At 34.1% G+C, this 24,634-nt stretch overlaps 1 protein-coding gene across 1 annotated transcript in view; it reads left to right on the top strand.

The window, feature by feature from the left end:
* Positions 1 to 21,002, top strand: part of LOC102581618 (HEAT repeat-containing protein 6) — a 35,941-nt gene extending 14,939 nt beyond the window's left edge. The window contains exons 10-26 of the mRNA XM_006364645.2: positions 918 to 1,005; positions 3,623 to 3,725; positions 4,884 to 4,974; positions 5,306 to 5,403; positions 6,709 to 6,882; positions 8,772 to 9,020; positions 11,849 to 11,944; positions 12,050 to 12,144; positions 12,492 to 12,555; positions 12,646 to 12,736; positions 12,829 to 12,893; positions 12,995 to 13,246; positions 13,373 to 13,446; positions 16,520 to 16,626; positions 17,042 to 17,160; positions 17,701 to 17,778; positions 20,071 to 21,002. Of these exons, the coding sequence (XP_006364707.1) occupies positions 918 to 1,005; positions 3,623 to 3,725; positions 4,884 to 4,974; positions 5,306 to 5,403; positions 6,709 to 6,882; positions 8,772 to 9,020; positions 11,849 to 11,944; positions 12,050 to 12,144; positions 12,492 to 12,555; positions 12,646 to 12,736; positions 12,829 to 12,893; positions 12,995 to 13,246; positions 13,373 to 13,446; positions 16,520 to 16,626; positions 17,042 to 17,160; positions 17,701 to 17,778; positions 20,071 to 20,277 (2,051 nt within the window). The 3' untranslated portion in view covers positions 20,278 to 21,002. The remainder of the gene's footprint in view (positions 1 to 917; positions 1,006 to 3,622; positions 3,726 to 4,883; positions 4,975 to 5,305; positions 5,404 to 6,708; positions 6,883 to 8,771; positions 9,021 to 11,848; positions 11,945 to 12,049; positions 12,145 to 12,491; positions 12,556 to 12,645; positions 12,737 to 12,828; positions 12,894 to 12,994; positions 13,247 to 13,372; positions 13,447 to 16,519; positions 16,627 to 17,041; positions 17,161 to 17,700; positions 17,779 to 20,070) is intronic.
* The last annotated feature ends 3,632 nt before the right edge of the window (positions 21,003 to 24,634 follow it).

Here is a 24,634-nt window from a genome sequence, read left to right as displayed (position 1 = left end):
CACAAACATATGTAAATCGTTGAAATATAGACTAATTAATTAATATAAGGTGTTCTCTTTCTAAAAGGTTAAGCTTTTAGACCACTATATATATGTGTGTGTGTGTGTAACCAAAAAATGCTTACAAATTTTCTCTATAATTTTTTGGTAAGAGTGCTACCTCTTATCTCCCACAAACCCATGCATGTGGTAACTTTGTCCACCAAGACTTCGATAGATGTGAAAAGCTCACCTAACATTTTGTCTTTGCTGGGATTTGAGGTTTTGTCGTACTTCATTGACTACTATATACAACAAAAGAAGTTTTTTAAACATAAAGTGAAGCTCTACAATATTTTTGTCGTATAAGGTTCTCAATTATTGTCATCCAAAAAGGAAGCTATCAATTTATGTAAGAAAAATAAGTTTGGTTACATGAAATTCAAAATAAGGGAGGTTGAAGATATATATTATTAAATAAAGAGTGTGCCCTCTCTAAAAGCTTAAGATATTAGAATAGGAATTCACACACTTGAATATGGTATATAAACATGTAGAGATCCTCAGTTCAAGTTTCGCGAACACCCTTCACTTTGATTTTTTTTCACATACTTTTGACCCATTAAAAGAATTAGACTGTACACTAGGAGGCTTGTTGCAAGTATAATTAAGTAAATATAAGTGTTTTCTTTCTAACTGTTTAAGCTTTAAAATGAGGGTGATCACACACTTCAAGAATAGTATTTAAAACCAAAGGAGTGGGGGTCCTTTTAGGGTGCGCAGAACGTTAAATCAAATAAGTGGACTATCATCCAAATTTCATGTTACTAAGGAGATTTCATGGGAGGTCTTTGGTTTTATCTCTGCTTTTCAAGATGCTTCTTGAAATCCCTTTTTAATTGAATTTAACTGATTTTGTCTTCAATGTCTGATGGTAGGGACTTTATACTTAATCAAACGTGAAACACACAGTGGATTGCTAGCGTCCTTGTTCAAAATTTTGATGCTTTTGATATCATCTACACCGTAAGAGTCTCTACTATTGTAAACATGGTCTTTAGTTTTTTCTGTCTTAGCATTCAGTTTTATTAGCTCTTATCTTCACTACACTTTTTGGAAGATATTAATACTGATAAAACAGATCCTCTATGTCCTCTCGACTTGATAGAGTTTGATGATGACAAGTGTTATAAAAGATGAAAGCTCAAAAGGTCATACTTTTGGTGCCAAGTTGATTTGACATGCAGGCTTGCAATTTCTACTGCTTTTATTTAGGTAAATGTTTCTCTAGTACTTCTATTTTTGAACGACAAGAACTGTAAGGTTATAGGTAAGTGGAATGTTTATAAGACAGATCAACAAGTAAACATCATCCTTGAACTACCTCAGGTATTGAGCAATAAACTAATTACTGGACCCTCAATTGTCCCACATTCCCACTCATCTTCTCTTCAGGATCTTCCATTTGGCTATAGCTTCAATTATGAAAATCGATAGAAGTTGAAGGTAATACTGAAGAGATGAAACGAGGATGAGGGGAAGATGAAGAAGAGAGCAGGCTTGTGCTAGCTGCTATGAACATAGCAATTACTGACAGATGCTATTGGTCGAGAATTTTTTCAGAGAGAAAGAAAGGTGATGGGGGGAGAGGTGACCATGTCATTCAAGCAAATGATCTGTGAAATAAATTAGGAGCAACTTTTGGTTTATCACTTCAATGAGCAGGAGGTGAAGGAGTCCAAACGTCAAAATCAACCTACTCCATGCCTCAAAGTTTGATAGTTCCCAATCTGGATGAACCAATTAGCTCTTTTGGAGCAGTATCTGGATGAAGTGATTTGTGAAAAGGACCAATAGTAGTTAAGAAATATTTTTCTCTTTTTGGAGAATAATCAAAAGCTAAGAACTTGCATATTGTAGAGAAAGAAGAAGAGGGATAGCTACACAAAGTGTAAGCTGATGGATCCGGAGAATTCTATCCTAACTGACTCTGGAAGATGATTTAGAAAGCCAAAGCACCTATGAGAGCAACTTTTTTTGGTTGGTTAGCAGCTAGGGATGCTTGCCAAACACAGCACAAGTTACAGAGGAGATGTTTTTCCTTGTGTAGTAGATGCTATTTCTGCAAGAAATAGTTGAACATCTTTTCTTGCACTGCAGATACTCAAGAGAATGTTGGGAATTTTCTTTAGCGTAATGGGTATATCTTTGGAGTTGACAGAGAAAATTTTATCCCTTTGGAAGTGTGGCAATCACAGAAAGTTAAAAAGAGCTTAAAGCCAATATGGAGAACAATTCCCAATTGCACAATGTGGACCTTATGGCTAGAAAGAAACAAGGCATGCTTTGATGGGAAGAAGCTACAGATTTATAGAGTAAAAAACATATGCATTAACAATGTGTATTTCTGTTGCTGGAGATTTGAGAGAGGAGTGCATAAGAAGATTTGGTGCTGAGACAAAATTGGAGGGTGTATGTGTGGGCACCAGTACGGATATAAGAAATAGAAGAACCTAGTAGGAGGGTGGAGTTGGGGATGGCAATAGAGTTGGGGAGAAGGCGGTGTTTCTTGTGAGGAGGGGTTGGGGGTTGGAGAGAGAGGGTGTATGTGTGGGCACAAGTAGGGATATAAGAAATAGAAGAAGCTAGTAGGAGGGTGGAGTTGGGGATGACAATAGAGTTGGGGAGAAGGCGGTGTTTCTTGTGAGGAGGGGTTGGGGGTTGGAGAAAGTGCACTAGGCTTACCAGATGGGTGATGGAAGAATTAGAAAAGAGATGGACGAAGGGAAAATTTGGTGAAAGTATCTTGTTTTCCCTCACCAAAATTGGAGTATCAAACCACCACTCCTCAACCGAGAGGGAGTGGTTTCCTATGTATATGCATGGGATCCTTCTATGGTATTTATGTTTTTAGCTAATAACTTTTGACAAATTTAAAGGACCAATACTGTTAAGTGCATACTTAAGAGAATATTTTGAACCTACCCTCAAACACAAGGGACCATTATTGTCATTTTCTCAATAAAATATTGTTGCATATAGTACTTATAAAAAACTACCAATCTCCTTATATGAAATTTGCTATCTCATCTTTGATCCTGATCGGCCGACCTTTCCGATCCCGAAACAAAGAGACAAGAAAAATGGACAAAAAGATCTAATTTAACTATAAACTAGAAAATCCCATCATTCCTAAAATATGCAACACAAAATTACACTAGACAGTAAAAAGATATTAAAACAAATCTCAAAAATTACACCTCAAAAAGTTGCACCTTCCAGAAGTAAAATTAAAAATAGTAGAAACTACAAAAATCGGACCACTAAATGTGAATTTCCGGTAATTTCTTTCTTTCTTATAGTTCTTGTCAAATCTAACAGAGTTGGGTAAAAATTTATGGAGTTTAAAAGTGGTTCAGGACTACATTTATGGTACTATTCTTTATTCAATGTGCGATTGTGAACATTTGAAGTGTAGGAAATTCAAGTGGTTAGCTTCTTTTTTTTTTCTTTTTCTTTTTATCTTTTGGATTGATATAAAACATATTCTCTATGAAGAGATCATCATGAATCTGTATGTGTCTTAACAATCAAGGAAATTCTAATATGTGTAAACTTGAATTTGTCTGTGATCCTTTTGCAGGTATTCTAGAATGCCTCGTGAATTGTTGCCAACAGTTCTCTCTTCTATTCAAGTTAGGATTGAAGAAGGCTTTTTGTCCAGAAGTGACCAGAACATCCTATTGGTTAGTCCTAATGAGTTGTGAGCTGTAGATTTTTTTGGACCTGCTTATAGGAATTCTTAAAATCATTTACGGGGTGTCAACTTACAGGCACTGATGAGGAAAAAATTAGATTCAGCTAGGCTTTCCCTAGTATGACATCCAAGGAACAATTAGGAATTGTTTGGTTCAATATTTGGAGCTTGAGCGATTTATTTTAGTCATTTCAACATTATGCATCGTATTGTTCTGTTTGCAAAGTTGTATTTATGTGCTTCTTTTCCTTTTTTTCCCTTTAATTTTTTCTGGGTTCTTCTTTATTACTACTTATTTACTTTTTTTATTTTTTTAAATTGTGTTCCCGATTGTCATGTGTAATTTTATAATCTTTTAAAGTCCTGGTTGTTTAACTTTGTTTGATGCCCATTAACGCACGCAAGTGATTTCAAAATGTACCTTTCTGATTTTGTTATTCAAATTCACCTTCAGATAGAATTACTCAACTGGATTCTTCTGATTTGCAATATCCTCAATCCTATGGTTGTGTACGGGTTATTGTAACCTTCATGATTTATTGGCACTTGAAAATTAATATTGGAGCCTTGGCACCTTAGTTGTCCATTGCACTTATTGGTTTACACTCTTGTAGATTGTGTAATACTATTAGCTTGCATTCACTCATGCACATTTTACCCTTGAACATATGGTGTATCTTATCTAAGTTCTACTGTTACCTTCTCAGACTTACTTCAAAGACTAACAGAGTTTGAGAACCTAGGTATTTATAGCCCCCCTCCTTGGATAATTAAGTTCCCGTTAACCCAATTGAAGAAAATGGTGAAGCACTTTGAAAGCAAATTTCATTATAGTGGTAGTAAACTTTTTCTAGCCTTTGTGTGCTTTTTTCATTTGGATACATCCCCAGATTCTTCCTTTTCTCAAATTTGTCGCAGTATGCTTTTGTAATAGCTCAGTTGGACATATTCTGTTGATATTAACCCTCTGGTGCTCTTTAAATGCATTATCTGAATCCAGTTTAAGGTTGAGACAGACAGCTTCATGGAGTTATTTGAGCCTCTTGTTGTTTCATAGTCTAGAGTAACTTGGTACCAATATATTACAAAATAATAAACAACTATGTCTATGTAGCTGCTTTATTCAAATGCTTGGTTTTGTCTGCAGGCAACCACAATCAACTGCTTAAGTGCTGCCTTGTCAGTCTCACCGCTTTCAATTGAAGTCAAAGATATGCTTATGGCAGAAGTATCAGCAGGTAATCTGATTGTTCCCTTGGTTGAATAATCAGTAAAACAATCTGAATGAGTTCAGGTGGTAACTACTGTAGTTGTTTTATTACAGCCTATTAACTGATCAAGAGCCTTACATTGTAGGCTATCTAATTTGTTAAAGTATTGGAGATTCTGTTTTAAGTTAGATAGTGCAAGTGGTTACTTAACTTATTCGTTGGAAAAACCTGTACCTGGCTAAAATGTGTATGCTGACATGGAATATTGCTCAGGAAATCCTGTTCTTTTTAAATTTCAGTGAAATGGCTGGTTATCAATTCAACTATTGATAGTATGCTTCTGTATTTGTCCATTCAGGTTTCATCAGTACAAAATCAAAGTCGGGCATTTTGTCTACGTTGTTTCGGTATTGTGAACCAGGAGTAAGCCCATCAGTAGGCTTTGAGGCACTTCAGGTAATTGATCAGTCAAGCTATAATGAATCCAATAGTCTTTGAAAAAGATGGAGAAGCAGGAAAAGAAAGGAAAAAAGTTTTTCATGGTTGAGCTTAAACATAAGTGTGTCAATGTCGAGAATGGTTCACAGATGATTTAGGTTATCTTGTCCTATATGAAATTCTACAAATTCTGTGCCCTTTCTTTTTCCCTCTTTTTGTTAATTTATTGTCCCGTCTATATTTTTACTTAATAAATACGACCCAGAACAGAGAAAAGATATCCTAAAAGACAATTATAAAAAAATAAGATCCTCCAAAGATTTTATATTATTTTTTTGTTTTGGTTGGCACTGTTTTCTTGATGCTTGAATGAGCTATCCCATTCCCATGGGAGCCATTTTGTTAGTTCGAAAGGTATCCCCCAAGGCATGTCATGCTTCTTTCATGTAAGCTCAGTTTTCTTTTGGCACACTTTTGTAAAAGAAATTTAGAAGCTAAAATTATTTTAACTTTGCTTTTGGACCTTCCATCATAGGCTACTCTTTTTTCCGTCCAATCGCATTAACAGAACATGATTCTGTTACTCCTACTTTTTGATAGGCTACTGTTACAGCTGCTTACATTCGCCTCATGCATAAAACATGTGTACTCTGTACAAACTTTTGTCAATTGCGCCAGAATCTGTGTGTCCTTTGTAATGACTTGCAGGCTAATGCTTTGGCATCCAGTTTGCGAGCTCTTGGGGTCCAATCAGTGAATGTTGCCTTTTAGTTATCTATTGGTCTTTTTTATGAAATATTTTTTCCATCTTCTCTATGCAATTACAACCTAACCAATCAGGATTCTTCCACAGTATCTTTCAGTTTCACCTTACTTGATGCTCATGAGAACATGAAAATCAATCCAAAGTTACCAGTGTCCAAAAAAATAAAATGAAAACCAATTGATCTATGAGTAGCTCAGGGAACCACTGTTTTGAAGATGCTGAACAAGTGAGGACTAGCAATTAGCAAAGATGCCATTCTTGTACATCTAAATAATATATGCCTTGTAAAAAGGAAATAAAAGAACAATACCAAAGCAAAATACCTTTTAGGAAAGATAATCCTCTTCCCTATTTCTGTCTTTGACATATATAAGGGTATTCATTTGTTATTTGATGGTTGCAACTAGCTTGTTTGGTGGTTTTGTTTTGGTTACCTTTTGTTCTTCTGGCATTGAAATGAAAGCAGCGTTCTTTACTGAGGATTTTGTCAAAATTTGAACACCATCAAAAACTTTAGTTGATTGCATTGACATGTTTCTATTTCGTACTTCTCCTAGGCCGTCAGAGCTGTGGCACACAACTATCCTAGCGTGATGATCCTGTGTTGGGAAAAGATTTCCCTTTTAGTTCATGGAGTCTTGACCTCCTCTTCTGAGACAAGGTCTTGGAGGGATAATGTTGGAAACTCAAATGAGCCTATTGGAGACAAAGTCATAACCGCTTCAATCAAGGTGAGATGCCTGCTTATGTTTTGGTTTTCTTTCCCCTTGTTTTGTGCTTCTTCCATCTTGTGTGCGTTACAGTAGGGGTCTGAAAGCACTGGCGGGGTTTATTTTCTTTGAATGTGAAGTTATTTTTCTTTCTTGTTTTTTTTTTTTTTTGGGTGAGGGTGGGGTGGGAAATGGTGGAGGATGTTAAGTGGCATCCTGCTGTCAATTGGCAATTAAATCCTTTTGAAGCAATTGTTTTCTGCAATAGAATGTAAATGAAATCTCAAAAGACCACAGGAATTTAGGTAACTTATCCCAATCCTTTGTTTTCTTGAAATTTAATGTGATTCAAACAACCTTTGGGCTAGAGTCACAAATGACACGTCTTCTTTATAGGTTATCACTTCATTGCGCAATGCAATCATTAGGTAATATTCACTTTTGATTTTTTATTTTTAAAAGCAATATTTGTATTTGTACAGTTTAGGGAAAAATAGGAAGTATAATTGCTTGATAAGCCATTGGTGGCTTTTTAATATACTTGATTGCTTTATTCTAGTTTTTTTTTTACTTCTCTTTGATGATTAGTAAGGTGTTTTGTTGTGACAAAAGAAAAGGATGAATCCTACATTCAAGGAGTATATGCCTAAGCAAGATGGCAAAGAATGTCCTATCTGAGCATTTTTGTAATAAGTAGTTCAGAGCTGAGAGTTCAACCAATTATCTATGCAAATAGGGATATAATGGGTGTTCCAAAAATTTATGTAGGGGAAAGAAGCAACCTCTGAATCTCGAAGAAAAGAATTTCAAATCCTTCAAGTGCTCTTATTATCCATTGTCTGCTCTCCAAAATTTCAAATTACTTCTGGTAATACCAACTGTTCTTGTTTCTGCTCTCTCCAAACTCTTCAAACTTTCCAACAATACAAGAAGTGGCTAACTTTATCGATGTTAAGTCACACATGATTGATGGGGTCTGCAATGTAATAGAAGGTGATGACATATTCACCTTCTTTGAACATGAAGCACCAAAACCCGTGTAAGTTACCTTTTTAGATTTTCAGTTGTTAATATGGCCCACCATGCACTCGATACAAAAAGCTTCGTTTGATAGGGGTTTTCTACACTTCAAACTTAGACCTAGAAAACAGTCCTGGTAGTTCTTTTGGTGAAGCTCGATAGAGATCTACTGTGAAGATCTCTTGTTTGGCCCCTCCCAATTCAGGTGCTCTTATACCTATCCCTTGACAGTTAGGATGGTCAATGGAAAAAAAACTGCTTATGCTCCAGCAATCCTATTTGCTAGGGTCCAATTGTCTTTTCTTGTTAACATGATGTTTGTTAGTTGCATATAGCCATATCTTAAATTCCAGGTCGCACATGCTCTTGGCTTTCTTTTGGGAAATTTCATGGTCTACTCCTTTATAATATTTTCCTTTGGTTGCTGTTTGTCAAATTTAGGTTTCAACATTGTCTGACATACTTCCTCGTGCTTTTCCGATTCTGTTACAAGAATATGATGATCATTCTCTTCCCATTCTGCTTGCCAGCAAATTATGTACTACTATACGTTTTCAGGAGTGAAGGGCAAAAGGTGAAAAAGCATAGCTGGGTAGGTAGGATAGTCAGAAAAGGAATCAATTTGCATGAAGTTTTGTGAAACCATTAGCATTTGAATGGATAAAATGGCATGCAGTCAATAAGAATCTAAGTGCTTGTGTAATTTTGATCATTGTTTCATAGATGTGTTAGTTGAAACTTGTCTTTTTGTTGTATTTTGTTTAGCGTTAGCAGCTACAAGTTCTACCAAAAACAAGAAAGATTTTGTGATCGTTTAGAAGGGGTCAGTTTCTTAATTTGGTATTTGTCATATGTTTTTTGGATGTTACTGTGACATGAATGTTTTGCAGGTGTTGGATGAATGTCTTCGTGCGATCTCTGGATTTAAGGGAACTGAAGATCTTTCGAGTGATATGTCACTTGATAGCCCCTTTACATCTGACTATGTCAAATCAAAAACAATCTCATCGGCTCCATCTTATGGGCCACATGATTGTGTAGCAAATAGTGATGGAGCTGAAAAGCTGTCAGGAAGTGAGCAGTGGTTGGAAGCAATAGTTCGGCATTTGCCTCTTATACTTCAGCATTCTTCTCCAATGGTTAGTTTGTAGATACCTTTTTATTTTCTATAGATTTTATTAATTGTACCATATAATAAGAAGTTAGTGAAGTACAGAAAAGAAGAAAATAAATTGCACATTTAAAAGGTTTATTTAAATTGTGATTTCTGCAAAAATAGCCTCTGAAGTACGTGTACTGCCTACTCAAGTGCTTATAGAATAACCTAGAGTTATCAAACCCATATTTATCAATCCAGGAAGTCCTACTGCTGGTGATATGCTAAGAACAAGAGACTCTTTAGTCATGATCAGGTCAGATGAGAAGTTTGAACCAGATTTTTTGGGATAATATCAAATATCTACAATAAAGTAATTAGTTTACAACAAATATAACCATGTTTTATTTACATAAAAAATAATCCAAAAGTCATTGGAAGTGTACACTAACTATACATTATAGCTAGCCAAAAGTCATAGAAAGTATACACTAACCATACAATATAGGGTACCTATACATTCACTAGATTTTTGATTCCTTCTCCATTTCTGTGAGCTATACACTGACTATACATTATGATACACTCAAAAAACTAAATATAGCTTAACTATACATGAACCATACATTGACTATTCAATCTTGATGTTTCTAGTCTTTTGATATATAATTTGCTCGAAACGGGTCACGTTTGTGGTACGTCAAAATTCAAATTTTGAATAAGAAAAAAGAACGAAGAAGAAGAAGGAGGAGGGATGAAGAAGGAAAAGAAGCCATTGATGGCGAAATGGGAAGGAAGAAGAAGGAGATTAGAAGCTATTAATGGCGAACTGGGAAGGAAGAAGAAGAAGTTTTGGCCAAAATTTTGGTAACGGAGATAGCTGAATGGCCATTTCTTATAATTTTCCCTTTCAAATATTCAGATAATCTATGGGTAGATCCAGAAAATACCCTAAAAGGGGAATGATATGTGGAAAAATATTCATTACAGAAAAGTTATCCTTTAGAAAGAAATGGTACGCCAACATGAAATGAATAAGATGTAATATCTAGTTTTTAAATGGTTTGAATGCACACCTGTGAGAGGGCATGTTAAGACATAGTGGAATAAATAAAGATGGCCCCTTTTACAGTACAGTTTAAACTTTAGATGAAATAGTCCACACAAAGCAAAATTAGTATTAGATTAGAAAGTGGTCTCAATTTTTAGCATCAATGTAATACATATACGAAATATTTCAAGTACTTGGCTCAAGAAATATATCAGCACACATATGAGGATGCTACTGCAAATCTATAATAAGTAAATGCTTAGGTGTCTACTCTCTTAAACGTTTGGGGGTCGTTTGGTTCAAAAACAGTTATGCTGGGATAAGTTATGTTGGATTAGTTTTATTGCTTGTTTGGTTTGTTGTATTAAAACACATATGAGGATGCTACTGCAAATCTATAATAAGTAAATGCTTAGGTGTCTACTCTCTTAAACGTTTGGGGGTCGTTTGGTTCAAAAACAAGTTATGCTGGGATAAGTTATGTTGGATTAGTTTTTATTGCTTGTTTGGTTTGTTGTATTAAAACACATATGAGGATGCTACTGCAAATCTATAATAAGTAAATGCTTAGGTGTCTACTCTCTTAAACGTTTGGGGGTCGTTTTGGTTCAAAAACAAGTTTATGCTGGGATAAGTTATGTTGGATTAGTTTTTATTGCTTGTTTGGTTTGTTGTATTATAACTAATAAGCATTGGATACTTTCTAAGAATTAGTTATTTGTTTACGAAAATACCCTCTATCTTATTTAGCTTTTTATATATAGTTTTTTATAAAACTTTTAGTTACTTACTCACTCTTAAAAATAAAATCAAATGAATCTCAATTATTGATAATTTACGATCCACAAGAATCAAAACTGGAGCAAGCTATTGAGGCTAGTGGGAAACATCTATTCTTTACTGTCATCAGCAAAAAATTAGACAAATATAAATGAATCAAAAATGGAGCAAAAACTGTACAATAACAATAATCATAATTGAATTGAAATTTGATACCATTTCTCGTTGCAAATATAACTTTTTAACCCATTGCAAAAGAAACAATGTTCTAGAAATTCTTTTGATTGTCAAAAAGGACTCAAACAGTTGAATAATTTTATTAAACTAAAATTATAGATTTATTTGAAATTTATCAAAACAACATCTCATGAGCAGCAAAAAAATTTCAGCAACTTTACAAATGTGGAATAAATATATGAAAAGTGATAATAAAATAGATTTCAAGCATATTTTTGTCATTTTAATTGTTTTACCCTAGGATAAGTTATCTTGGTATTGTTATTCCACCAAAGAGGAAGGGATAACTTATCCTGGTACTATTTATTAATCCTGGGATAAGTTATCCCATACTTTGTAACCAAACAAGAAATAAAGAGGCACTAAAAAGTTATCCCATGACTATTTTCTCTTATCCATTACATCAAACGACCCCTTAAGGTTTTACTTGAGACGCTTCACAAGCTTTATTTTGTTGACAGAGCAAGCAGGAATTCTAGCTTAGTTTCTCAGAGTGAATAATCAACAAAGTACTGTCACATGCTTGGCCACGTAAAAGATTCCGCTCATACATGACGGCGTGTTTGGGATATAATTGAATACATAATGTTGTTCCCTCTCTAACAATATAAGCTTTAGTGAGATCACATAATTCAGCAATGTTTATTCTCCCAGAATATTTTAGAGCATGCATGCTTATCATCAATATCACTTCATGAGAAAGATCTTGTTTTGGTTTCTCTTGTTTTGGTTTCTCTCATAGAAATTGCCAGGCTGCTGCTGCTGTGACTCGTTTATTCCATTACTTTGTTTTGCTCCTTTAGGTGAGGGCTGCATCAGTTACTTGTTTTGCTGGAATTACTTCCACAGTTTTCTTTTCTCTACCAAAGGATAAACAAGACTTTATCATGAGCTCTTGTGTAAGTTTTTGCTACATAACTGATTAGTGCATTGGTGCTTTATCCTTCTCTCAAGTATAGAGAATGATAACAGTGATTTAAGTTGTACTTGTGAAATCTTCTCAGGTTAAAACTGCAAAAAGTGATGAGGTTCCGAATGTTAGATCAGCTGCTTGTCGTGCTATTGGTGTAATTGCTTGTTTTCCACACATTTTCCAAAGGTAATTTAAATTCATTTATCCTTAATTTCTCTTTGGAGGCATTGTTTGGACTCTGTTGAATTCTGTGATTAATTCATTTAAAAGCTTAAGCTTGAAATGTTAGAGACTTATCATAATTTATCTCAACATGCTCCCTTATGTGAGCCTGATTCTTTTTCATGGGCAAACACGTGAAAATATTTTTTCTTAAGCAGATTCCATGTTGAATTGTGTGAGAACCTCATCTAAAAACTTTAAAGCTTAAACTGTTATAGAGAGTATTTTTAATTTACCTAATTATATTTGTCTCGCCTGACTCTTTTAGCCAGTTCGTTGTTAGTTGGTAAATATATGTTCCAATATGGCAGTGCAGAGATTTTCGACAAGTTCATTTCTCCTGCTGTGGATAACAGTCATGATTCCTCAGTGTCGGTTGGTTTCGATACTCCTGTTTTTGCATATCTTTCCCAACTTATTAGCCTAGCAAAGAGGTACAAGGAAGCTTAATGTGATAACTTTCAGGTTCGCATAACAGCCTCGTGGGCTTTAGCCAATATATGTGATGCACTTCGCCACCATGTTGATGTACATGGATTTGAGAAATTCTCTTCAGGTCCTGTGAATTTCTGAATGATTTTAGATCTGTTTGTTGTGTAAAAATACTTTCAGATGTCTTATTGTTCTTCTATATGAATGATTCAACAGTGAGCTCACAGTCGATTTCCTTGCTGATTGACTGTGCTTTACAACTTACGAACGATAATGACAAGGTAAGCTAGCTATATTGGCTACTTTCAGTTCTTTTTCTGACATTTTCCTGTCGTGTTAGCGATTGTATTCTATAATTTACTTCCCATGTTATTGATATCAGGTCAAAGCAAATGCTGTGAGAGCATTGGGTAACCTTTCAAGAGTTGTTAGATTTTCAAGTGAATCATTTGCTTATGACAGGCAAGCAGATTCAATGGTCGTATCTTCTGGGAGAAAGCCCACAAAAGGTTTGTCCATTAGCAAGAATCTGGGAGAAAGTCGAAGTTCATGTAACGCTTACTTGGAAAGTTCTAACTGGCTTGAGAAGATGGTGCAAGCATTTATTTCTTGTGTTACAACTGGAAACGTTAAGGTATTTTCTTCCTCATAATACTGTGATCAGGGAAAAAAGGAACAATAGCTATCAAACCTTAAATTTTACACGTGTCGATCAAAAGCACACCTAACTGCATACTTAAAAGGTCGGCCTTGCTATCAGGTACAGTGGAATGTTTGCTATTCACTAAGCAACTTGTTTTCCAATCCAACGTTGAAGCTGGAAAACATGGTCTGGTAAGTACTTGCTAACCTTGTTCCAATCCTCTATTTAGCATGTCTTTGTTTTCTATTGATGTTGGATTCCCATGTATTTGTGCCTGGAGATGTTGGATGGCTTTGTTACATGATTCAGTATTTGACATCCTCGTCCTCATAGATCCATGTCAACTTAACAGAAGCATTGCTAGGTAAATTGTTTCAAATTCTGGGAGTTACCTGGGTATATCCAACTTGAGGAGCCAAAGAGGATGAAGATGAGGACCAAGTTGATTATCTCATCTCTTGGTTTGCTTAATGAATCTCATCCAAGGGCTCCAATAGGGTTTTCAGTGGTATAAGTTGATGATAGTATAAATGAAAATAATATATACAAGTTGCATAAGAGAACGTGGTTGTTTATATGGGTTTGATCACATAAGTGGACATTAACAAATTGAAGTACCATTTAAAAAGTATCTAAGAAAAGTAATAAGAGGATGCTGGTGCAGGGGCACGTCTGAGGATCAGAAAAGACTGCTCTAATGAGAGAGGTGATACCCTCAACTCCCTAAAACATGAATACATTAAATGAACAGTAAATGTTTTTGGGAGCAAAATGAAAATCCAGTGTAAAACCTGTATTAACCTATATATTGACCTAGTGTGCTCCCCTAGTAGTCCGGCTGATAATAGGTGTGTCCTGATTTACAGCAATCCCCATGATTATATAATAATGGGCTAAATTTTAACCCGTTTAATTAGAACCCATTTTAAAACAACCTCCAACTTTGCCCAGTTTTTATGTGTAATTCAACTTGCTTTGTAACCTACATAATCCACATTTGCAGCACAACACACGTCCTAATTTGTGTTGTACTCTAAATATTCTTTGTACTTGAGCCATACTTACAGGCAAAAAAAGAAAAGAAATGTAAGTACTCCCTCTGCCTAAACAGTTTTTTGACTATCATTTAACATTTTTTACTATAAAAAATTACTCTATTTTTTTTATGACAATGGAACCCGCAACCACTACACTTTGGGTATAGGGTAAACCCTGCTCCAGTGCAATAGCTCGCAAACTACACGGGAGAGGTAAACTACACTAGGCAATCCTTGTGCGATGAGCTGAAAAAAAAAGTCACTCAATTTATACAACTTTGATGTCATTTCTATGCAAATAAATATTTTCTTAACAAGAATTAAGAGATTGATATCCAATTCACATTTAGAATTAACAAGAAATTAATACAAATCTTAACAAACGAAATTCTCATAACCCTTTGAAAAATCTGAGATTTTTATTGAAGCAGAAAATATAGACACCCTTGTTTATCCAAGGAACCAAATGAACAATCAAGAACTTGAAGATCACAAACAAATGAAAATGGGAAACCTTTTAATAAGAATTTTGACAATGTAAAATCAGAAGATATAATGCATAGGTGGATCCACGATTTTCACTAAGGCGATTCAAAATATAAAGAGTTTAACATATGAAGAAGCCCAAAAGGATTTGACACCTACTATATACACAATTTTGACGTAAAAAATAATCTGACAATGTAATTTTTTGAAGAAGGGGTTTCGGATAAACCCCTTCTTTGAAATATAAACAAAGTGAACATACAAAAAAGCCAAAAGGATTTGATACCAACTATATAGACGTAAAAAATAATTTGAGAATGTAATTTTTCGAAGAAGAGGCTTTAGATGAACCCCCTTGCGATACATAGCTCCGTCATGGATATATGATAATTTTTAATTTCTTATTAATACTACAGTACTCAATATTTTTTATCATAATAGCATCTTTTAGTTGATTTGATATTTTCTTTAAAACAGGTCAAATAGTTGATCAAATACACAGTGTAAATAAGATGATATAATGAAATTGACTATGCAAAAAATACTCTATATTGATTGCTTTATGAATTTGATTATTGTTCAATTGGGTGGGTCATGACCCAACCTAGTTTTAATCTGTTTTAGCCCTCCTAATTTCAACCCAGCCCGTCCATTTAACACCCCTAAATAGAACTACATTACCTGCCTTGGTGTTAGGGTGGGTCATGACCCAACCCAGTTTTAATCCGTTTTAGCCCTCGTAATTTCAACCCAACCCATCCATTTAACACCCCTAAATTGAACTACATTACCTGCCTTGGTGTTATCTTTGTTGCCTTCTCTGTGCTAATTGATAGTAACTTAAAAACTTATTTTAAGATGTGATGGTCTGAAGCAGATAGGTTATAGGAGTTGTCATCTTACTAACATATGCATACAGTTTTAAAAAGAAAATAGGAAGGCATTCGGAAGGCAAGTGACATTTTCTGTCAGGGGTGTCAAAAATGAGCCCAAATATAGGTAGCCCGCCTAAAATTTTAAGGGTTGGACTCAAGATAATTTGAATTGGGTTCAATCTCAATTCATTCAAGCCTTAACCCATTTTAAGAGAATCCTCAATTGAGCCCAATTTAATCTTCAATTTCAACCCGTTTTAAGACTTTTTATTTGCATTGGTGTAATGTATGTTCCTATATTGAAGGTATGAATTGCTATCTATTTTATATCTTTTAGGATTTATCTATCAATTTGTAACATTTTTTTTTAATTTTCTTGAGTTGAAATTCAAATTGTGGTTATAAATTAAACAACAATATGTTAAAATTATTGAGTTTAAGCGGGTCGAATTGGGCGGGTCATGACCCAACCTAATTTTTAGCCCATTTGAGCCCAAAGTAAACTTGGGCTGGGCATGACCCAACCCGATTTCAATTTCAACCCATTTTAATATCTTCAATTTCAACCCAACCCGCCCATTTGACACCCTTACTTTCAGTTATTGACAAAGTCTTAGGATGCATTATGTAAATGAGAATAGCTGGATTGTTCCGTGATGCTGATGCGTAATTCTTTTTTTTTTTTTTTCACATTCCACCAACTGAATTCAGTTTCTTGAGTGTTGCATAGTTCTTCTTTTCTACTCCATTTTGTATTGATTTTGATGGGTTTGAAATTCTATTTTCTGGTATCCCCTATTTGTTCATATATGCCTCAATCTATTTCTATATGTTTGTACATATTGACTATCAAGTTAATATTGCAGGGCGTCATCAGTTTTTAGCATTCTTTTGCTGCTCCTCCGTGATTCCTCCAATTTTAAGATTAGGATACAAGCAGCTGCAGCTTTGGCTGTTCCAGCAACCTTAAATGGTGAATTGTTTTTAACCTTTTCTTTTCATATCTCATCTCACAGTCGGCTTACAGAGAGGTTTATTTTCCTGTTCCTTTAGAACATGTTTGCATTCCTCTCAACTAGTTTGGGTCTTTGGGATTGAGGCATTGTAGTAGTAGTTGCATACTGGTACTGAAAAAAGTTACTTAACAAGTAGGATCAACCTTTGTTATAGGGCAGAGCCAAAATAAACTTCTTATAGGACAAGTCATGCTAAGGGTAATGCAATAAATTATTAAAATAGAAGTTTGTGGTAATATAACATACTTTATGCAGTTATCCGTGCAAATGAGTGACTCCTTTCTGTTGAAGTTAACTGTAGGTCATGTTTGTTTGTATTTCTTCAAGCTTATTCTCTTTTTGACTTCATGGTGTTGGGCCCGTCCGGTGCAGATTATGGCAGATCATTCTTTAGTGTCCTTCAAGGTGTGCAGCATGTTGTCGAGAGTCTCAGTTCTGATGAGATATCGTCACCATCAAATTTGAAATATAGGTTGGCGCTTGAAAAGCAGGTTGAGCTCTTAAACCATTATACTTTGACATGCTAGAAATAGAAGTATAGCCAATAAGGAGATAACAAATATCTATGTATGCTTTGAAATGTCTGAACAATTGTTATCTTTTCATATAAAACAGATCAAGTTTTGTAGGTGTTCTTACTGAAAACTGAAAAAGTTGTGTACCCTTTCTTGTCTCGACTACTTTCATATATATCCTTTATCAACGTTGCTATATGAAATTGTCGAGTAGTAGCCTGGGGGTGTAGTTTCTTGACTTGGAATCTGTTTGAAGCATATGTTGAAGCTGCCAGTTAAAGGGTTATTTATTAAAATCCATGAGCTGAATAAGTTTCTTCTTAAACTTAAACTTGATATATATGTCATAATTATTGATTATAGGTGCTGGTAAAAGTATCTCACTCTATTCGGTGGATAACAATCCCATGGCATGAGTTCAGTGTTTTGACAAATTCGAACCTCTTGATCAAATTTGATCACTCCCTCTTCATTTATTTTTCACCAACAGCTTTTTACTGAATTTTTCTTCTGCAGCTGACCTCAACTATGTTGCATTTGCTTGGCCTCACTTCCAAAACAGATGATCGCCATGTCCATGAGTTCCTAATGAAGGTAAGGCTTTTAGTATTAATTCAGTGCTTGAGAATATTCAATTCTTCTTTTTTAAAACCTCCTTATAATTTTTTTGTTAAAAAAAATGATTTTGTATTTTAAATAGATTTTGTGATAGACGATTTATGAGGTGATAGTGTACCACTTTGCTTCTTTCTGTGCATCTGTTGTTTCTTTGTACATGCCATCAACATTTTAAAGCAGTATAAAGATTTTAAAAGTCAAATTCTCTGCACCAACATCAAGGTCTGTAATTATGCTTTCCCAAAGTTCCTAACATGTTCGCTCTTTTGTGTGTTCACTTGGAATTGCCCCATGATACTCTATTGCTCCTCCATTACTACGTTGTTTTTCTCCATCCCCATGTATCCCCAATTTCTAACTACTTCTGCCACATTTTGAGTTTTTTTCTATGTTGCTCGGACTCGGGCGTGGATATAGAGGTCAGACTCTTCATCACATAAAATTTAGGCTGCCAATAAATGTATACTACGACATACAAAATATATATTTTCGATTAATTAAATTATTGAACTAAAACTAATAAAACTTCATTCTTGTAAACACCAATGCCTTTTCTTATCTAGCTTAATAGAAAAGCATTTTCATACTTCATGAGCCCAAAAGTCTCTACATCTGGGTCACAGAATGTAGTCAAAGTACCCAAGGTAAGTTGACCAGTTTCGGTGTGGATCCCACACCAACACTTGTGTCGTGTCAACATGGGTGCGAAAAGAATTTTGAAGAGTTTGATAACATAGGTCTCTTTTGATATGCCAAATTGCTATACTATTACTCCACCACCTCTAACCGTCTTCAGAGACCTCTGATGTAATGACAAGCATGCTATTCTAACTGTTCTCAATGAAGTTGCCCTCATTTTATCAAGCAGTTGCAATTATAATTTTCTGGATTCCCCTTCTTAGTATTATTCAGATAAATTCGTCAGTATCATAAATTATACTATTACTAGTATCACCTAGTAAGGGCCGTTGACTGGAATAGAAAATTTAGGAAGACTTACATTCGAGTAAGTTATTCTCTTTCTTTCGAACTACGAAAATGGGAATTGTTGAAATAGCTTTGTGTCCATTGCTTCTCGGGTTATAGTGTAATCTAGTGATGCTATCGGCTACTGGACTTGCGTTATCTAGAGTGCAGCATTCAAGCTGCTTGACCTAGCAACACGACACTTGTATTGCTCTCTTCTTACCTGCTTTCATTAGATGAAGTGTCTTCACTGATAGATATGAGGATTGCTTAAAAGTGCCTATATATCAAATTAAGGCCTTTGAAACAATTATACTTCATCGTCCCTCTATTTGAATGGTGCATAATGAAGGATTTTGTGTGCTTATCTTAACCAAGTGAAAAGGTTGTCAATTGAATCTTCTTGCTACTTGAGTTTTCTTAAAATGTTAGAAACAGGTTGATTTTGAATTTGTTTAACATCTGACCTCAGACACGATTGAGGATTGTATGTAATAAAATGTTTTGGTCCTTAATACTTAAATTTTCCTTGTCTGGGGGACAGAAAGAAAAATTGCGCATTCTCATTTATGGATTTACTTTGGCTCTTCACTATTGGTCAATTATAATTAGTAACACTGTAACAACCACTAGACGTCATCAGCTTAAGTGAGCACTATGGTAACTGCTTGGTGAGAGTAATCCTTATTATGCAAGCAGATAAACATTCACATGTACGTATTTTGCCCTTTAACCATTCATAAATTTCTATTGCATTAGGTTGATGCAGCCTCTTTCAATATGTTTACACAAAATGTTATATTTCACTTTAAGAAGGAATTTAAGTCTTTTTTTGGGGTCCCCCTCCCTGTCAGTGCCCATTTTGGGGACTAACTAATCTGGATTTGTGCCGAGAATTCCCACTTTTTGGGGAGAAGTGCTCCCTACCCAGAGCTCGAACCCAAGACCTCTGGTTAAGGATGAATAAGTTTACTAAAGAATTAAGTACTCAAATTTTACATTGGAATCTTCCACTCAAACTCAGTAGTATCTATACAAGAGATGTCTTACAGTCTTAGTATCTTTTCGGTAGATTTCGAAATTATTGTGGGGAGGGAGGAGGTAATTGCAGGAGCGGGGTTGAGAACACAAAGAGAAAAATAAATGAAGAATCTTAATAACAAGGTAATACCAAAATACATGAGTTGCTAATGTGGAGGTTTCTGTATACGTTCTCTTCCCAGGTTTCTAGTCCTTAGAATCTGTATTTGCTTTAACATCTCTTTTAAGGCTGTGTCTAATTCTCTGTTTCTATTCCTGTAGAAATCATCCTTCTTCGAGGAGTGGTTTAAGTTGGTCTGCATGTCTCTTGAGAAATCACCTAACCAGTTTGAGGCCGAATATTACTCTTCTGTAAACCACAAGAAAGATGTAATATTCAGAGCGGTTAGGTCACTTATTGAGGTGTATGAAGTGCACGATCTTCACGCTGTTGTACAAAGGTTTCACAAACTGTCCAACATCCTATAACGGGGTTTCCAGTTTTGTTCCTACTTTTTCTTGGTTGGTCTGGTTTGTATTTTCTCCAGCTGCTTCTTCTTGAACTGGTTTGCCCTGTCCAGTCAAGGCTGTACCTTAGCTCTGTAATTTTGCCATTTGACCCTCTTGGTTGAATCACACCAATGACAACCTGTAGAATAGTCTGCCGAACAAAGTGGTGGTTGTCTCCCAAATGGTTGCTGTTAGCGGAAGGATGAACACAAAAGCTTCCAATGATTACTTGTAGATTAGTCTGCGAACAAAGTGGTCATCTTCTTTGAATGTGCATTTCCATGGACGTTGTGAATGGTCGCAATTTGCAAAAAGACGAGCACAGAAACTCAGTATGATAACCTGTAAATTAGCCTGATAAACAACTTGATAGTGTTATCATTTGATGTACATCTCACCGGACTCTTAAATGGTCCTAGCAGCAGGATGAGCAGAATTTTTTCCCCAGTACACTCTGGTTTTCGACTTGCTCAAAACTCTATTAAGCCTGGAACAATATGTCAAGTCATCTGGAGACTGCCCTGGTATTTATTGTGCTTTCTGTATAACAATGTGAATTCCCATTCTCTGTGCAAGACATTTTGACAGATTTTGAAATTATAGGCAGGAGTACTTAATTGGCATATTGTTAAAACTTGAACGACATACGTCGTTCAAATTTTAAATGTTTGGGTTAAATATTAAGCTTGATAGTCCCAACTCTAGATCCATATATTTGAAATTTAAAAACTTACAACATGATCATTCAGATACTAAAAAACAGTAACACAAGACACATATAATCATGCTAATGAACGGTTAGATTCATTAGGAAAACCTAAATATTCAGGAAAATATATGCATATATAGTATCACTTAAACAAGACAAGCCTAACTCAGTTAGAGAGTAATCTATTAAGTTTAGTTAGGTAAATATAATCTCTATAGTCTCTTGGTCATTGATTCAACATGTAACTTAGTTGGAAAGTTAAAACGAGTCATCAAATGAAGAGACCGAAAACAATGTCATAATATACAAGTTTATCCAATGGGGAAGAGGGCCAATGTCAACATATAAACTCAACCGTATAAAGTCATTGATAAGCCCTAGGGGTGAACCCTAACACTATTAATTGTTTTTTTTTCTTCTTTTTTTCGAATTTTTAACTTTTTAGAAAATAGAAAAATGGTCAAAACTCCATCAAAACGAATGGACAACAAAAGGCCTTGAACACAACAAGGTGGAGGGTATTTCTCACTAGGTTGTTGTCGACAAACCAGCCAAATTCCAGGTCAATCGAAGTTCATCGTAAAAAACTAAACCTCTAGACCGACCAATTTAGCACATCCAACAAGTCATAGGCGCACATGTTCAAATCAAGCGAATTATACAAATTCTAAATTTATACAAATCAAGTGAATAGCAAGAATTGGGAAAAGTGTAGCCGCGAATTACAATTTTCTTAAACTGTAGCTATAGCTGATAACCGAATCGATAACTATCAATAATCGATAAATCAATATCTTAATGGTTCTATAACGATTTGACATGTTTACAAATCGATAACCAATAAGTCGAAGTAATAGACTTCAAAACCAAATTAAACCGATCGATACGCATCCTACAAATCATCACTTAGGCATGGTGCTAGTGTATATTTGGTGCTAGTGTATATTTAGCATAATTATACCTAAAAATGGTTCAACACTAATGGTGGATATCTCTGTTTCCTAAGAAGTCAAGAGAAGTGGACAAGGAAATAACTAAATCAAGAGTAGTTATTGTGGCTAAAATTTCTAATGGGAGTTTGGGTGGGATGAACACTACTATGTGTTGATGTTTATTTGAATAGCATTGTGCATTTGGGTCAATTTCAGTAAATCAATACGCCATTGTTTGTCTATTATATTCTTGACCAATACCATTTTTTTAGGCTAAATTGATATTTTCTTTCGTTCATTTTTTATTTGTTTTGTATTGACTTGATACATTTTTTAAAAATAATAATACTAATGACAATTTTATTGTATTATCTTTTGAATATATGAAATTTATTGTTTTAATTTTTCAAATTAAACAAATAAAAATGAACATTTATTTTTTGTATAATATAAACAAATAAAAATGGATAGAAAAGTGTAAATTCTCTCTAAGATAGAATTTGTTTTCTTTCATATTTTTCAACTATTTCTCCATTAGTGTGAGTATTCTGTTTTCTTTACTTTGTTTAACTATGAGAAAATAGTCAAATCCTCCTAACCTATTAGTCAATTCTCAACTACACACGTATATTTCACGGGGGTCCTATTACCCCCCTGAACTTTTTATTTTCGATATTTTGTGACCCCTAAACGCTGACCTGTCCAAGAAGGTGAATACACCTCTTGCAAGTGCGTAAGGGTTCAACAAAAAGACATAAAATGACTAAAATTGACCTAAATAATCCATGTGGCGGTATCTCATTGGAGATTATATAAGTAATTCATTTTTTTAAATTCTTTCCCTTTTCTTATATCACAAAATTGTTATACCCATTTCATGATTTCTTCAAGTTTTTCTCAAAGTCCTTCAATGGTGGTCTTCTAAACTTCGTCTCTACGAGCTCCAAATTAGTTTATAGCTACTGATTTATGCTTAGTTAATCATATATCAATTGTTTTTAGTAACAACGTCAATCACCTAACTCATAAGAAACTTTCATATATGAAGCTCAAAAATGGAGTTCAAGTTTTTTCTTAAATCCCTCATAATTTCAGCAAAATAAACAAATAAAAAGAAGTCAAACCGCAATGAACCAACAATGGTGAATTTGAAATTTCACTTTCTAATTTCATTCTTACCAAATTTGTTTTCACTCCCACATTTGTGAATACTTATTTGTGAAATTTTATTTTTGGGTTGGATTTCAAATTGAAAGTTTATGTAGACCAGCTATGGAGTTGTTCTTCTTCTTTAATTTGGTGTAGAGATTTTTTCATCATTTTCTCTTATTATTCTCTAAATAAATCATTAGTATTTTGGAAAAATAATCTCTATTTGAAAGCATTTTTTGTAAATTTCAACTTCTAGGTTTGATAAAAAATGGATACTTTATATAATTTTACAGGAGATTATTAAATTATTATTTTGATTGGGCTTACAATTTACAAGGAAAAAAAAGATAAAGAATAAAAAAAAAATGTACAGTGATTCATCGCGTGTACTGCACAGCTTTGACATAAAACTGGTTATGCCTTTTTAGGGAGGTGATTATTTTATATTTAAATAGTTCAGGAGGGTAATAGGACCCCCGTATAGAATAAGTGTATAATTGAGAATTGACTAATAGATTGAGGGGGCTTTTGGCTATTTTCTCTTTAACTATCCCATTTCCTTTATGTCTCACTAAAGTAATATGAGGAAAATTGCAGTTTATTGTATTTTTAAAAATATTTATTGTTAATATTAAAATATTAAAATAATTTAATTTATCTAATTTTTAAAAAATAATTAAATTGATTTTCGAAAATTGAAAAATGTCAAGTATTTAGACGGATGAAGTGATGAATTATTGTCATATTTAAATTACGTGATTATTAATTAAAAAATAGTGCAAATTAATTTAAAATTTCTATTGGACTTAACCATATTAATTTATAATTAGCCTCCTTACATTTAATTTGTGATAGACAAAATTCCTAACCATATACAAGAAAAAATATTTATATAAGAGACAATTACAAATAGTTCAAGGCACTAAAGTATGATGACACATATTTTTTTTAATCTTTCATTTTATTAAATTCGGAAAGAGGTAGGGAATAAGAGAAAACACTATTAATTAAATTTGAACCCTTCATTTCAATTTTCAACTATGAAAGCAAGTACTCAACCCATTAGATTGTACTTGGAATTTAGAATTATTATAAAAGATACCTGAATTATAGAATTCTTATTTATAAAAATATCAAATTTAAAAAAATAAAAAACAATATCAAAATTAAAAATTAAAAAAACAACAAGAAGAAAAGCAAAAAAGATAGATTAAAGAGAGAAAAATACATGTTAACATACGGTGATAAATTTAAATTTTTTTAAATTAAAGGCCCCAATAGGCATTAATAAATAAGCAGTATTTGAATAGTAATCAATATTTATCTTGGGAATAATAAAATAATCAAAATAAGAATCAACTAATTAGGAGAAAATCAAGGGAAAGATTTATCTTGTCAATTATAAATTACTATATTTATGGAAAAAATATTTTGAGAGTAACGTGAGGGTGGGGTGTGGGTTGACATGTGAGTGTAATAGATAATTACAAATTGATTCTCTCTCATTAATATTATTTCTCTCACCTATTAATTATATAACATT

Source organism: Solanum tuberosum, unplaced genomic scaffold (assembly GCF_000226075.1).
Source record: "Solanum tuberosum cultivar DM 1-3 516 R44 unplaced genomic scaffold, SolTub_3.0 scf00510, whole genome shotgun sequence".
Taxonomy (NCBI): Eukaryota; Viridiplantae; Streptophyta; class Magnoliopsida; order Solanales; family Solanaceae; genus Solanum; species Solanum tuberosum.
Note: the sequence above shows the minus strand (reverse complement) of the source record. Positions and strands in the feature narration are given on the sequence as shown.